The sequence below is a fragment of the Danio rerio genome, chromosome 6 (assembly GCF_052040795.2).
Source record: "Danio rerio strain M-AB ecotype USA chromosome 6, GRCz13ab, whole genome shotgun sequence".
Lineage (NCBI taxonomy): Eukaryota > Metazoa > Chordata > Actinopteri > Cypriniformes > Danionidae > Danio > Danio rerio.
Window position 1 is genome coordinate 42,612,784 of NC_141026.1, and position 15,549 is coordinate 42,628,332.

At 35.6% G+C, this 15,549-nt stretch overlaps 3 protein-coding genes across 6 annotated transcripts in view; 1 reads left to right on the top strand and 2 right to left on the bottom strand.

The window, feature by feature from the left end:
• The window catches only part of pfkfb4b (6-phosphofructo-2-kinase/fructose-2,6-biphosphatase 4b), a 514,755-nt gene that overhangs the window by 446,114 nt on the left and 53,092 nt on the right, over window positions 1-15,549 (bottom strand). The gene's annotated exons all lie outside the window — the stretch shown is intronic.
• On the top strand, window positions 2,303-3,939 carry ghrl (ghrelin/obestatin prepropeptide). Of its 2 annotated transcripts, XM_087256210.1 has the most exons (5): window positions 2,303-2,335; window positions 2,424-2,561; window positions 2,639-2,719; window positions 2,929-3,037; window positions 3,780-3,892. In XM_087256210.1, exons 2-5 carry the CDS (start codon window positions 2,445-2,447, stop codon window positions 3,785-3,787), a joined length of 315 nt encoding a protein of 104 aa, XP_087112336.1. In that variant the 5' UTR covers window positions 2,303-2,335; window positions 2,424-2,444; the 3' UTR covers window positions 3,788-3,892.
• On the bottom strand, window positions 4,347-13,947 carry tatdn2 (TatD DNase domain containing 2). 3 transcript variants are annotated; one of them, XM_087255656.1, is made up of 8 exons: window positions 13,844-13,947; window positions 12,495-12,838; window positions 10,826-11,179; window positions 9,649-10,545; window positions 7,133-7,260; window positions 6,133-6,316; window positions 4,825-4,987; window positions 4,347-4,666 (listed from the first exon to the last, which is right to left on the bottom strand). In XM_087255656.1, exons 2-7 carry the CDS (start codon window positions 12,825-12,827, stop codon window positions 4,847-4,849), a joined length of 2,037 nt encoding a protein of 678 aa, XP_087111782.1. In that variant the 5' UTR covers window positions 12,828-12,838; window positions 13,844-13,947; the 3' UTR covers window positions 4,347-4,666; window positions 4,825-4,846.

A 15,549-nucleotide genomic window follows, 5' to 3' on the forward strand; every position in this document is an offset into this window, starting at 1 on the left:
GCGTTATAATGAGTTATAAAGTCACAATTCTGAGTTGTAAAGTCAGAATTCTAAGTTAAAGTTGCAATTCCGAGTTATAAAGTCACAATTTGTGAGTTATAAAGTCGCAATTCCGAGTTATAAAGTCAGAATTCTGAGTTATAAAGTCGTAATTCCAGGTTATAAAGTCAGAATTCTGAATAATAAAGTCACAATTCCGAGTTATAAAGTCGCAATTCCGAATTATAAAGTCAGAATTCAGAGTTATAGAGTCGCAATTCCGAGTTATAAAGTCAGAATTCTACGTTAAAGTTGCAATTCCGAGTTATAAAGTCACAATTTCTAAGTTATAAAGTCGCAATTCCGAGTTATAAAGTCAGAATTCTGAGTTATAAAGTCGCAATTCCGAATTATAAAATCAGAATTCTGCGTTTTAATGAGTTATAAAGTCGCAATTCTGAGTTATAAAGTCAGAATTCTAAGTTAAAGTTGCAATTCCGAGTTATAAAGTCACAATTTGTGAGTTATAAAGTCGCAATTCCGAGTTATAAAGTTGCAATTCCGAGTTATAAAATCAAAATTCTGCGTTATAATTTTAAACGCTTTATAACTCGGAATTGCGACTTTATAATGCAGAATTCTGACTTTATAACTCGGAATTGCAACTTTATAACTCAGAATTGGGACATTATAACTTATAATGTCCCAATTTCGAGTTATAAAGTTTTAATTCTGAGTTATAAAGTTGCAATTCCGAGTTATAAAATCAGAATTCTGCATTATAAAGTGGCAATTCCAAGTTAAAGTCGCAATTTCAAGTTAGAAAGTCAGAATTCTGCGTTATAAAGTCACAATTCGGAACTAGAAAGTTGCAATTCCGAGTTATAAAATCAAAATTCTAAGTTATAAAGTTGCAATTCCAAGTGTAAAGTCACAATTCCACGTTATAAAATCAGAATTCTGCATTATAGTCACAATTCGGAGTTATAATATCACAATTCTGCGTTATAGTCGCAATTCCAAGTTATAACGCCAGATTTCTAAGTTAAAGTTGCAATTCCCAGTTATAAAATCACATTTTCCGAGTTATAAAGTTTCAATTCCCAGTTATAAAGTCAGAATTCTGAGTTATAAATGTCCCAATTCCAAGTTATAAAGTTGCAATTCCAAATTATAAAGTCCCAATTCCGAGTTTTAAAATCAGAATTCTGCGTTATAACGAGTTATAAAGTCGCAATTCCGAGTTATAAAGTCAGAATTCTGAGTTATAATTTTAAACGCTTTATAACTCGCACTTGCGACTTTATAACTCGGAATTGTGACTTTATAACTTAGAATTTTGACTTTATAACTCGGAATTGCAACTTCATAACTTGGAATTGGGACATTATAACTTATCTGCATTATAAAGTCACAATTCCAAGTTATAAAGTCGCAATTTTGAGTTAAAAAATCCGAATTCTGCGTTATAGTCACAATTCAGTGTTATATCAGAATTCTGCGTTATAAAGTTGCAATTCCGAGTTATAAAGTCAGAATTCTGAATTAAACTTTCAATTCCGAGTTATAAAGTCAGAATTCTGAATTAAACTTTCAATTCCGAGTTATAAAGTCAGAATTCTGCGTTTTAAGGTTGCAATTCCAAGTTATAAAGTCGCAATTCCGAGTTATAAAATCTGAATTCTACGTTACAAAGTAAAAATTCCAAGTTCTAAAGTCAGAATTCTGCATTATAAAGTTGCAATTCCGAGTTATAAAGTTGCAATTATGAGTTTTAAATTCAGAATTCATATCAGATCACAGACACTCTCATTATGGTCAGTTGCCATAACAGGAAACTCTTTTATAACTCGCAATTCTGAATTCTCAATTTTTTTTACATATATTTTTAGTTTTTTTTTTATTCAGTGGCGGGAACAGGCTTCCATACTAATGTAATCAAAATGATACAATTCTTTTTTTTTTACTGGCATTAACAGTATGCCAGTCATGGGTCAGTGCATTATTGGAAGAATATTATGCCAACTACGTACAAAGGTGAGTCCACTTAAAAGTGTGCTTGTACCAAAAATGTGTTTGTTACTAAGGAATTGCCAAATCAGTCAAACAAACCTGCCATGGTAATAACTCAGTGGTCTAGTAACCAAAAAAGCTACTGACATAACAGCCACATCAGTGACTTTATTTCTTATCATCATATTAATATCACCCTCTTTAAGTCACACACATTTAGGTCTGTTTGTTTTCACAGTGACAGTTGTAGACTTTAATGCTAATTGTTAACCAAAGGCTGTTATAAAAGTGAAAGGCAGATGCTGGTGTCAGACCTACTGAGGCAGCCTCATCATTTTAGAAGGTGGGATTGACTTATTTCTTCAACTCTTTGTGTGCACTCTGTATGTAGCAAAGAATTAAGACTAAGGTGTTTTGGTTTGTAATAACAGAACGATACCAGATTTCCCAGGATGCCTCTGAGGTGCCGTGCCAGCAGCATGTTTCTGCTCCTGTGTGTTTCTCTTTCCTTGTGTCTCGAGTCTGTGAGCGGTGGCACCAGCTTCCTCAGTCCGACTCAGAAACCGCAGGTGAGTGTTTGTCTCCTGCATGTGTCTGCAATATGTTCTTTGAAAAGTTTAGTATCAGATACATGTCCCATCTTCAGGGTCGAAGGCCACCAAGAGTGGGCAGAAGAGAAGCTGCTGATCCAGAGATACCAGTGATCAAAGAAGACGATCGGTTTATGGTATAAAAAAATAAAAAATAAAAAAAATGTTTATATATATATATATATATATATATATATAATATATATATAATATATATATATATATATATATATATATATATATATATATATATATATATATATATATATAAAAACACACAATACAAGTAAATATTTATATATGTTATTATTGAGCTGGTCATAATTGGTTGTCACTGTCCGTTTAGATGAGCGCTCCATTTGAACTGTCCATGTCTCTGAGCGAAGCTGAATATGAGAAATATGGTCCCGTGCTTCAGAATCTTCTGGAGAATCTTCTTAGAGACTCTTCTTTCGGTGAGATAAAGTCTCATTTTAAAAGAATATCCAAACAAATACAACAAAAATCAAGGGACAAATGCCATAAACAATCTAAGACAAAGCATCAAATCAACAAAAGTATGCTTAAAATTTTTTTTATATTTAGTTTCCCCCATACATTGGAATCCATATTGTTTGCAGGTACAGTCCCAATAAAATATACAAATTCATTCATTCATTTTCTTTTCGGCTTAGTCCCTTCACCAATTTGGTGTTGCCACAGTGGAATGAACCACCAACTTATCCAGCATATGCTTTACGCAGCGGATGCCTTTCTAGCTGCAACCAATCCCTGGGAAACATCCATACACTCTCATTCAGCTAAATACACTACTGACAATTTAGCCTATACCCAATTCACCTATACCACATGTATTTAGTCTTGTGGGGGAAACCGGAGCACCCAGAGGAAACCCATGCAAAGACGGGAAGAACATGCAAACTCCACAAAGAGAAAATATGTAAATATTAAATAATAAAGATTGTCTGACATATTTGGTGGCATTAACAGCATTCTCAGCATTATTTTGTCCATATTTTAATAGTTTATTTTTAATGCGACAATTTTTATTTAATTTGTCTAAATTTTATTTTACAAAAAAAGCCCCAGATTACAAATGCATTCTGGAAAAACATTTCTAGAAAATATCCTCAGGAAAATATTGCTTGTTTTGTCACCTACTAATTCAGTGCCGGTGTGTCTGTGTGTTTTTTTCAGAGTTCTGACAAGAGTCCTACAAAGTTCCTCCTTATAAACAATTGACAATATTCACAATTTAAAAATGATGTCATTTATGGGTTTAACAAAATAAAGAATGATAAAAAAATTAATTCTCTAATTTCTATGTTCTTTATTCTGTAGCAATTGTTACAATGTTACGTGGGTGATTAAAATCTCTTTATCAGCATTTATTCTCTCAGATTTTAATAGTTTATTTAAAATGCTACAAAAAATATTACATTTAATAAATTTTATTTTCCAATAAAAGAAAGAGGAAAAAAGCTGCATATTACAAATGCATTCTGGAAAAACTATTTCCTCAAAAAATCATTGCTTGTTTTAAGTTACTTACTATTGCGAAACAGGTGTGTGTGTGTTTCAGAGTTCTGACAGGAGTCCCACAATGTTCAACTCCTTATAAACAATATTCACAATTTAAAAATGATGTAATTTAACACATTAACAAAATAAAGAATGATAAAAAAACTCTCTCTAATTTATATTTTCTTTACTCGGTAGCATTTGGTTTAAGTTCACATGTTTAAAGAAAAAACAGACTTCATGTTGCGTATACAAGACCATTTATTATTACAAAAGTTCCATTCATATAAAAACAACACCTTGGTAAAAGCTAATTGTCAATTTCTCACATGCTTTACATTTTAGTTTTACACAAACTTTCATGTGATGATACAGAGAAAAACAACTTTGTTTCCAACACAAAGGAAGACACAAGCTGCCATTTTATGTCACTTATGTCTCAAGCAAACACAGCTTGTAAGCATGCATGCAGACATTTAACAAAAGAAACCAGAGAACCATTTTAAAACAAAACTGTTGGAAGAAATCTTAAAATAAATTGTTCTCACCAGATGTGAAATGCCCTACAAAAAAAACAAGCATAAGTGGAAATGAGCATAGAATTTAAATAGTACATTGAATTGTAAATGTTCATATTTTTTGTTATGCAAACACAAGGAAAAGGTCAAAGAGGATACAAACAAAAATTAGCTCACTGCAGCAGACTAATATTGCTACTTACTATAGTAACTTAGGGTTTTCAGTCACAGTCCATATATATGTGAAGTGTTTTGTCGGATAGTTTGTAGTACTGTGGGCAGGAGCTCTCCCTTCAGCAGACTGATCTCACGCAGTGTGTGGATTCCCATACCAGGATGAGCAAACCGGCATATAGACTTGGGCACCTACAGAGAGAGAGAGAGAATTAGGTAAGGTAATGCATATGCATGCATGAGGAACAAGTAGAGTTGGCAACTTAATGACCATGAAATAATAACCAAAACAAACTAAATCCTCCAACATGCACCATTTTGATTGTAGATTTTTTTTTAGCAATTTTGATACGGTTTTGCCATTTTTAAAGCTAGTAACAAGAACAATGAAAGAGTGTATAACGTGATATTTCTTTGCTTATCACATGCTAAACTAGGGATGCACCGATCCAATACTTAGATCAGGTATCAGTTGGATACTGCATACGTTTACTGGATCAGGTATTGGCCAGGTGGTATCTATCCAAATCCGATCTTGCGTGTGGGCTATATTCGGTGTAATTTATAAGCCAACAAAAGCCATGAAGGTAGCCTATAATAAGGCATTAGAAAGTTGTCATGTATGCCTACTATATCCCAAATGTTCTGAAGCCATTCTATAGCTATTTCACAGATCAATGAGAAAATAAGGATTTAATTAATGCTTCACTGTAATTGTTGTATCACACACCTGTCATATATTTGCTACATTTTTAATAAAGTCAGTATTTTAAAGATTATGTCTTGAGCATTTGATTTTTTTTCTCTGTGCTGGTGTGCTTTCATTTTCTCCATCTCTTTCATGGCAAGATTTGGCGATAGAGTGTTCAAGTAAAAGACAGTTTAGTCTGCAATAAACTGCGAAAATATCAGTCTTTGCTAAAAGGCTGGTTAATTTAATCTGTGAGCGGCGGCACCAGCTTCCTCAGTCCGACTCTGAAACCGCAGGTGAGTGTTTGTCTCCTGCATGTGTCTGAAATATGCTTTTTGAGAAGTTTAGTATCAGATACATGTCCCATCTTCAGGGTCGAAGGCCACCAAGAGTGGGCAGAAGAGAAGCTGCTTATCCAGAGATCAAAGAGGACGATCGGTTTATAGTAAAAATATTTCTGATTTCTGTTATCGCACCATCTTTGTACAACTATAGAATTATTGTAATGAAGTTTGTATGCAAATTTAGAGCTAAACAGAAAAGGTTGCAAATGACATTCTTGTTTAGACGAGACAAATCAATAATGGCCAATATACAACATATTTCAGTCAATACAACCCTAGGAACAAGTAAAGCTCAATGATACCTGTCTGGGTAGGAAATATGGAGCATCTGTCTCCAGCAGGATTCTGTTGAGGGGGATTTTCCTCACAGCGTCTCGAGCCTCTGTCGCGCGATGGTACGTCACCAGTCCAGTAAAACCCACACACAGGTTAGTGAATTCTTTTAGGAAGGGCTCAATCACTGAATAGCTGTTGGTGAAGCAGTGTCTAGCACACATTTGGACACAGGTTAGTAGATTGCAACTCTGATGTTGGGTGTATGTCATTGGTTTTTAAAGTCACAACTGCACATGACATGTATGCATGGGTCCAGTGTAATGATAATCTCTCCAAATTGTTTACTTTCATTTTAGACATGAGCGTGTTGATGTGAATATGGCTTAGAAAGACATTTTGACACAAAAGCATCCCTGTTCAAGTGTAGTAAGTGAACTGAGTTCAGATATAGAATTTTTTTTTATATTGTTTGTAAGTGATTTGTCTCCTCATGTGCTCTTCATGTGTCATGAAATGTTGCCCCCCCCCCCCCCATTTAATTTCCCCTGGTGGGATTAATAAAATTGTTAAACTTAGGCCATCTGTCAGTAGTAAATTTAGTTTTGCAGTTAGTTGTGGTTTTAATGGTTCATCAACCACATCCTGCTCTTGGATAAGAGATTTATTACATACAGATAAACTACAGAGAAAATTGTTTATCACAAAGCCTGAAATCCTGTATATTTTACTGAAAAAAGTAATAAGAAATGTTTAATGAATTATAGTGGCTCATGTTAGAAATGGAGTTATTAGAATTAAATTAGTATATAATTATAAAAAACATAAGAATATACAGGATATCTAAAAATAATTAAACACTGATTAAACAATATATAAAAATTACTATGAATTAAAATAACTATAAAATCAATTATTAATGGCCCTATAAACAGGTTTCATTTTCTTGTTCAAAATAGCACATTATTTAGATTTTACAGTGAAATATGAACCACTAGTTTCATGAGTGTGTGTTAAATGAAAACTGACCTGTGTATTTTGTAATCTCGGGGAACACACTTCTTCATAATTGTCAGCACATCGTCATCAGCATCACGGCAATGTATGACTAGAGGTTTCCTGAGAGCGACACCCAACTGCAGCTGCCGTTCAAACACCTTTACGCGCAAAAAGACAGAAATTATGCTCTATCGAAACGCATTAACTTTGGGTGTTTTTACAGTTGTAGTTTGGTTATCTTGGTTTGTTTACTCCCATTTGCTTGTTTGGGTTTGCCGCTGTCATTTTTAAGAAACAAACAACTGAAAAACTGCTTTTGTGAAAATGAAGAGTTGCTTCAAGGAGACACGATTCTGATGGAAATCTTACAACTACAAAACAGATCAAGGCACACTTTACATGGGTCTCTGTCTGTTTATTTGGTCTACATCAATGTTCAGAAGTAGGGTTTGCACTATTTCAAATGAGCCACACTAAAAGCGCAATCACTGTTCACTGCAATCCATATTTATTCATAAATTTTCTTTTCGACTTAGTCCCTTTATTAATCCAGGTTCGCGATAGCAGAACGAACCGCCAACTTATCCAGCACGTTTTTACGCAGCGCCCATCCAGCTGCAACCCATCTCTGGGAAACATCCACGCACACTCATTCACACTCATACCCTACAGACAATTTAGCCTACCTAATTCACCTGAACTGCATGTTTTTGGATTGTGGGGAAACCGAAGGAAACCCACGCGAACGCAGGGGGAACATGCAAACTCCACACAGAAACGCCAACTGACCCAGTCGAGGCTCAAACCAGCGACCTTCTTGCTGTGAGGCGACAGCACTACCTACTGCGCCACTGCATCGTCTGTTTTAGGCCATATATACAGGTATATTTATAAAAAAATCTGTCAACATGTAAATTAAAAAACACACTGATGCATGTTAAGGGTATGCTGAACCAACAGGTTAAGATAATGACCCTTATACTGCACTGTAAAAAAATTAGTAATTATAAAGATTTTAATATAACGGACATTAAATGACAGAAATATTCTTAAATTTAAATTTCTGGGAAATTTCTGCAATTTAACATCTGTTATTTAACTTTTTTTGTCATTAAACTGGCATTATTTTACGGTTTTTTTTTGGCACCCCAGCTGCCGAAGAAAAAAGTAAAATTACGAGTTTATTTAGTGTTATAAATTGTAAATTAAATTCCATACAAATCAATGCAAATGTAAGAACAAAGGCGGATTACCGTCCTGCGGGTGAATGACAAAAATGTGATGTGTTAGCCACGAATGTGCAGAACTTTGATTCATTTGTATCCTCCACATTTGGTGTGAACCCAGCTATGTTGGCCAATCAGAAAGAAAAACACTGATGCACACAATGATGTCACAGTGTGCACACTGATGTAATGAGGCAAAAACTCTTTAAAAAAAAAAAAAAAAAAAAACACAGACTAGAGTTTTCAGAAAGGTTCAGAAAACTCAAGATTGGCATAAACTAAACTGAAACTTGGCTGAAAACCCATATAAGGGGCAAATCACAAGGACTTTTTTCAACTGCAAACGAAGAGCGCGCAATGGCAAAAATGCGAAGCGCAGCATGCAAAACGCCCACGGACATTTGTAAATCATTTAAAAAAAATGCACATCTCAACTAGGGTTGCGCCGATAGACGATGCCTTTTATCCACTCTTGGAAAAGTGTAAATGGTGGATTAACATTCAGCACGTGATCAATAATAAGATGTGCCATTATTAGTAACTGTAGGCAAATCTGTCAGTGTTATTTTCACTCTCATCTTCAGCGCTTCACATTTCCATGGTTGTAGCTCCTGTCATCTGAAGGCAGAAGGCTTTGACTGAGTGATTGACGGCTGATATTAACTAATCATTTGCGTTCAGTTCTAGAGCAGTGAGCCAATAAGAAGAGCACAAAGGCGGGGCAGCCATTGCAGGCTTTTTTACTTCAGCAAGTTCACATAACAACTGTTTATCTGTTTCTGAGTGCTGCGTTTGGTGTTTTTAGGTGCAAAGATGCATTCTGCATAAATGTCTCCTAAATCTGCGCACGCGGTGAGGATTTTGCAGTGAAAACAATGAAAATGTATGCACTACAGTGAACTCCAACCGAACTCTCATCTCCTCCACAGAAAAATAGTCCCGCAGAAAAAAAGTGATTGACAGGTGGTCATTTGTTTGTAATTTTATTTATTTATGGTTTGGTTATGGGTAAAGCAAAGACCATGTGGGTAAGGAAGTGAAAACGGTGGGCTACAATTATAAATTCGTTATGAATTAAATGATATTTAACAACCACCCCCACCCCCCGACAAACGACGACGATGGCATTGTCCATCCCGATGTTTAACATTAGATATCGTACGATGCCAAATTGATCAACATCCCCAAACCCTAATCTCAACGCAAAAAGCACATTCGGTGTGATCGGCCCCTAATCCAGCTTCACAATACCGTTTTTCTGGCAAGTGTGACCAAACCCTTAAAAACCTTTGAGAACAACAATAATTGAGTCTGCATTACCTCTTTCTGTTTCCTGGAGTCTGTTGAGTTCTTATGTGAGTAATCCAAACCGATCTCTCCAAACGCAATGGCTTTAGGGTGGCGCATAGCAGACATGATGCTTTGCTCATGATTTTGGTTATACTCCTTAGCAAAATGCGGGTGGCAACCAAAAGCCCCCCACACTTTCTCCTCTCCCAGCAATCCTTCCCAGATTGCTTCTCTCTGTGTGATTCTTGGGTTGCAGAAGTCTGCAATGCAGCCATTAAACTCCACTGGGAAAGTACTTGCATACATGCTCTGAAACCTTTGGAAACTTCCTTTGAAACCCAACTTCCCATAGAGCATGTCAAGGTGACAGTGTGTGTCAATAAATCCAGCAGAATCTGCTTTGATGTAACTTAAGTCTGGCAGCCAAAGAGGCTCTGATCCAGCCGAAATCCTGCGGGTAACACTGTCTGCAATGTGAAGCATCTGTGAAGATGTGTAAGCATTTGATTCAGAAGTTCTGCGGTTCAAATAAGGAAAATAACCCCAGCTACCAGGTGATGAGGGTGCACAAATGCTAGTTTGGAGCTCAGGAATCAGATCTACTGATGAAGGGTGTAATTTGAGGGACCGCCTAATTGACCTAGAGCGTAAATATTTTTTGGTGGATGAAAGGTCCGAGGATGTTTCCTGAGGGTGTTGCTCAGAGCCTTGAGCTTCTGTAGAGAATGCTGCAGGCGTTGAAGTGGTGTAAGGATTGTATTCCGCTAGTGGAGGAGTGTTGGTGAAGTCCACAACTGCACAGTCTGCTTTAAGGTTTTTTTGCTGCCTCTTTGGCTTGAAAGACTCGTCCTGTGAGAACACTTCAACCTGTCCTGAATCCTCAAAATCGGACCAATCAGGCGACTCAGGACGTTTCAGGATCACACTCTACACATAGAGACAAAGTCAATATTAATTTTTTTTAAAATAAAATAAAAAAAAAGAGCAGAATATAGCAATATTATGTTGTTATACTACATATATAGTTGGTTTTACATATATTGACAAACTCCTACACTGACCAAGGCTGCAATAATAAAAAACACTTTAAAAAAATTAAAACTAAATATCATTACAACATAAATAATAATAATTATATATTAATTATATTATTATCCTTTGATGATGATAACTACCATTCAAAATATCTAAAAGAAAACTCCATTACCCTGGTGTCCTTCATTAGCTTTATTTCCGTCTCATCATCTTCTGTATCTATAAACTCCAGTGGAGGAGGACCATCATCCTTAGCTGCAATAAGAGATGGATTATTCTTTTCACTGAATGAGCAGCATTCGAGGTCAGAGTGCTTTTCCTCCTCCTCCGCATTCACAGGTTTCTCTGGGGATTTCTTAGCAGGTAGACTTTTATGTCCAAACACTGACTTTTTGCCTCCATTTCCCATTGCATCATTCAGTGCTTTGAGGTAAATGGCTTTTTGTCCTTGTTCTGGACTTCTGCATTTCTTCCCAGCAGATGGAGGTGAAGGTACAACAGAAGACTTCTGTCCTGAAACACTGTCCTGTGTGCAACACACAAATACACAATTAATGCAACAAATACTGTCAGATATACAATTTGATACAGACTATTATTACAAACTCCTAAATTACATCTTGCAATATCATGTCAATATAGCCAAGTTTGAGTAAAATAACATTTTTGTTTCCTTCTGTAAACTGCTGATGACTTCTCTTTTTTTTCCATAAAATTAAAACACTGATTAATAAAGTTATAATACCTTACATTATTACTTTTTCAGCTTAATTTTTTATCAAATAAATGAAATCCGATCAAGCTAAAGGAATTTCTCATGAAAAATCTCCCCAAAAAATAACATTCCAAATGTGCATAGATATTTACAATACATGTTGCCAATGCTATTGTAATCTATTGGAAAGAATGCATCAATAGGGCCGCCATTTTAGTACAGGGTAGCGCTCTTTTGAAATGAATGTGGGACCAAGGTGCAGTGGAGGACTGGCCATGCAGAGCCAAAGATATACACATACACATATATCTATGATCGGCGTTTTCCCAGCGGTCAGGATGCAATTTTTTTTTATTAAAATTTTTTTTACAACACTTTACCACATCGATGGGTAAGTGATCGCATGTGCTTGTGTGGATGGACTGATATTATCCTCCCTCCCAATTATATTTCATCTAATCCGTGTCCTGAAACACATCCCTCTCCTGCCTTCACTTTTCATTCTAACAAAGGGAGTGATTCGTTTGTGATTCAATTTCCATTAAAAACCATCGATATCCCTGCGTCTCAATGTGAATATTCACATTTTTGATCCAAATGGTATATAACATTTGTAATATATAATAATTTAGGGTGGACAGTAGGCATACAACTGACAATAATACAAGTTTCTGGCACTGCAGCATCTCATTGTTATTTCATTTACAGTGTTTGCTGATTTTATTGAACAAAACTAGCATAAGCCTAGAATTTAGTGCAAGTTCATGCTACTTTACCTTATGATGAGTGCAGTAAGTGACTGTATTACCATCAATAATGTTACTTGTTCAGCACAAAAGTTCGTAACATACAAACGGACTCAATGTTATCTATAAAATGTTCTGCCCTCATGCTTTGTTGTCTGTTTGCTCGTTACTATTACACAGCGAACAAGTCCAGCATCTTCAGATTGGCTTTAGTCTTGACTACTGTGGTTGAATGACTTTGTCCTGGGAACACTGTACAAATGTGGTGGCACTATTGATGCATGCTCAGGGTCCGTATGCAATATCTAGTGTATATATCTATGCCAACTGTGCATTTTATATATAGTGTAATTTAGTGGTATACATGTGCATGTACTTACATCACCAGGGCTTTTTTTAAATAGTGATCTATGGCGTCCAGTCAATTTTAAGCGTAATTTGGGTGTACTCTTTGAAGAACTGGGGTGCTGTGGAGTGCTGAGATAGATGTTTTCCATGTCGCCCAGTCCAGCAGACCCAGTAGATGTGTTCAAGCCAGGAGAGCCAACATCACTCACACCACCAGCAGCACCATGATCATCATTATCATGATGCCCTTCTTCATCCCAGCAAGTGGGCTGTGCCCTTCCTGCACTGTTTCTCATCAGCTTTCTGGGCGAGTTCAAGGCCTTATTCAGCCACAATATAGTCACCCTCTCCTTTTCACAGTTCATTGCACTAGGATCTTGAGAAAAGAAGGAAATGTTTACGTTTTTAAAAAATACAGTTTAAAAACAGGCGTATGTCTTTTCATAATATACTTGTTTAATTCATGGTGTTATAAAATACATTATGGTAATACTTTTTCATAGTTTAAATAAGTGCAATATTTCACAGGGATGCAGACGGAAACAAATAACAGAATCCTGGAAAAAAAAAAAGTTTTTACATGTCTAACTTACATTTTGCATTTTATTTTGTGATATTTTATATTTAGGTTGTACCTGTAATCACTAGTTTTTTAAAGAGTGTTTTATATTTGATACTTTTATACTTTCTAAATTTTTAAATCAAACATTTGCCCTGAAGTTCCAAATAAAGTGAGAAATATAATCACATTTGAGTGAGTAAACCACTTTAAAATGTTAATGGTCAATGTATATAACATTGAATTTACAGAAATAGGTCTGGGCAATATGACAAAAATATCATATCACGATCCTGAAAACATCTCATGTGTCATCTCATCCTGATAACTCCTGATAACTAAGTCATCTAACGTAATCAAGCTAACTTAAGTGAATTCTGAAATTGACTGATTTCGAGGTTCTTCGTGAAAATAGGAACAAAAAAGCTTTAAATTTCAAGTGGAAACGGAAGAGTACAACTAAATCATCTTGTAATGCGTAAACACTAAAGCTCAAACTTAGCAACATATCTTTTTAAAAAATAAACGGTCAATTGAAGTTAAAAACGGCGTCTCTTTTATAGGTCTACATGTGTATATTTGCATAGGTTTGTAAACAAAAAAAAAACATGTATACGAAGCAAAACGCGTAAATCAGTAGTCATATGTTATCTAATGTTACAGATGCTAATATTTAGCAGAAAGCGCACGCCTGACCTAAAACTGTGAGCCCTGGCGTGAGAGTCCATAACGGCGATCACAAGAACGGAAAACAGTCGGAAAGTGTGTAAGGCTTGATTAAACCCGATTCAGTCCAAATTACGGCAATTTGTTGTTACTGACCTTAAGGCACACTGATGATGAAATTCAGGTGGATCAATTAACGTTAGCGATGGACAGTCATTCCCGGCCTGCACGACGGCGAACGCTGCTTGATTGAGCAGTATGAAGTATGGAGCGAGCACATGGGACTATTAACCACACGAAGACTACTAAGTATACAGACATTATATAATGTCCATTTAAGTATAGAGTGTGCACAGTGTAAGCACATGTATACACTGATTTATCTTACAGGATTTAATTTGTTAATGTATGCAAGAGATGCTTTAGTGGTAAATTATTATACAGGTCTAAAGTCAATTTCTGTGTAATAGACAATGTACAGCAATATATGATTGTTAATTTTATTCAATTCAAGAATTGTAGATGTTTCCTCATGCTATGTCATTATAGGCCATGCTTGTTTAATGAAGTTATGTTCTTAAATTTTTATGACTAGTAAAATAATTTATGGCTGATAGATCTCATTTCATTTGGAAGTGTTGCAAAATATTAGTTTCATTTAAATATTAGTGTTGAAATAATGTGATTTGAATCAAGACTTACAAAAAAAAATCTGAAATTTTATATGAACAGGCAAACGAGATAAAGTTCTATAAAAATATAGATTTATTGTGTAACTATGGGGCATGTAGTCACCGTTTCCGGTTTATATACAACAGTTCTGTCTGGTTCTTGAATCTGATTGGCTGATATCTGTGCGTTATTCTGCGAAATCCGAAATCATACAGCCTCCCCACCCTTCTGCATTTCTCCGTCCACATAGTGACAGCAGATCCATAAAGTCACTACAGTTTGACAAATATTGCAGCTGTTGGACAACATCATGTACTTGTGAGGCTTTTTAAGGGAGGATGTAGTTGTTTAGATTGCAGTTTATCTATAAGGATAGTGCCTATTTTAAATACTTCTAATTTTTGAGACAGCGTGTCGACATCCATCAGTCTGTCATGAAGCAGAGCAAAGACGATTAATGTTGTCCATCCACAAGATGGAGACAAAGACCGCATACTAAGCCCTCAGAGGAAAAGAGATTGGTGTATTTTCAAAAGACAGCTGATTAAAACATTATAAAATTAATCAGTGACTTTCTTAGTCGATCTCTCTCTTTTTATGTTGCAGTGCTGTATTTATACCATAGTAATTGTAGTGTATTGAGTGTGAGATGGGACTCGTATATCTGGAATGTATGTATTTTGTGTTGGCCACTCTTATTGCAAACAACAATAATCTAGTAGTGTTTGCTTTGCTTTGGCTTTTTCGCTGGGTTAATTATTGTGATCTCCCGATTGCAACAGAATTACAAGGAAATGTCTCTAGACTGATGAATTTCATGCCATTCAGCCTTATAATTTTAAAATGTGAGTAAAATTACCTGTTTTGTCATCAGTGATGACAGTATGCTAGAGAATCATTGAAATACTAGCTCTAAAGTGATGTCAGTGAATTAGTAACAGTTTCTGCTGTTCTGACATGCAGATGAATGAATGGCGGAAGAAAATAGTTCCTCATATAAAAGGGTTTTTAGACTGTCCATTTTTAATTAGCTTTTTTTATATAGATGATTATGCCGTCAAACTGTTGTATAAACACAATATCACACTTGTAGTAGTGTGATATGGCTGTATATCATCACTGATGGGACACTAAGGCACTCATGCCAAAGCACGCCTCCCACCAGTGCAAATATACAACCATATCGCACT

Coding starts and splice junctions, on each gene's coding strand:
- tatdn2 (XM_087255656.1), bottom strand. CDS start 12,827: ATGAACTGTGAAAAGGAGAGGGTGACTATATTGTGGCTGAATAAGGCC. Junction 11,180..12,494: donor TTAAAAAAAGCCCTGGTGAT/GTAAGTACATGC, acceptor TGTTGCACACAG/GACAGTGTTTCAGGACAGAA. Junction 10,546..10,825: donor AGCTAATGAAGGACACCAGG/GTAATGGAGTTT, acceptor CTCTATGTGTAG/AGTGTGATCCTGAAACGTCC.
- ghrl (XM_087256210.1), top strand. CDS start 2,445: ATGCCTCTGAGGTGCCGTGCCAGCAGCATGTTTCTGCTCCTGTGTGTT. Junction 2,562..2,638: donor GTCCGACTCAGAAACCGCAG/GTGAGTGTTTGT, acceptor TCCCATCTTCAG/GGTCGAAGGCCACCAAGAGT. Junction 2,720..2,928: donor AAGAAGACGATCGGTTTATG/GTATAAAAAAAT, acceptor CTGTCCGTTTAG/ATGAGCGCTCCATTTGAACT.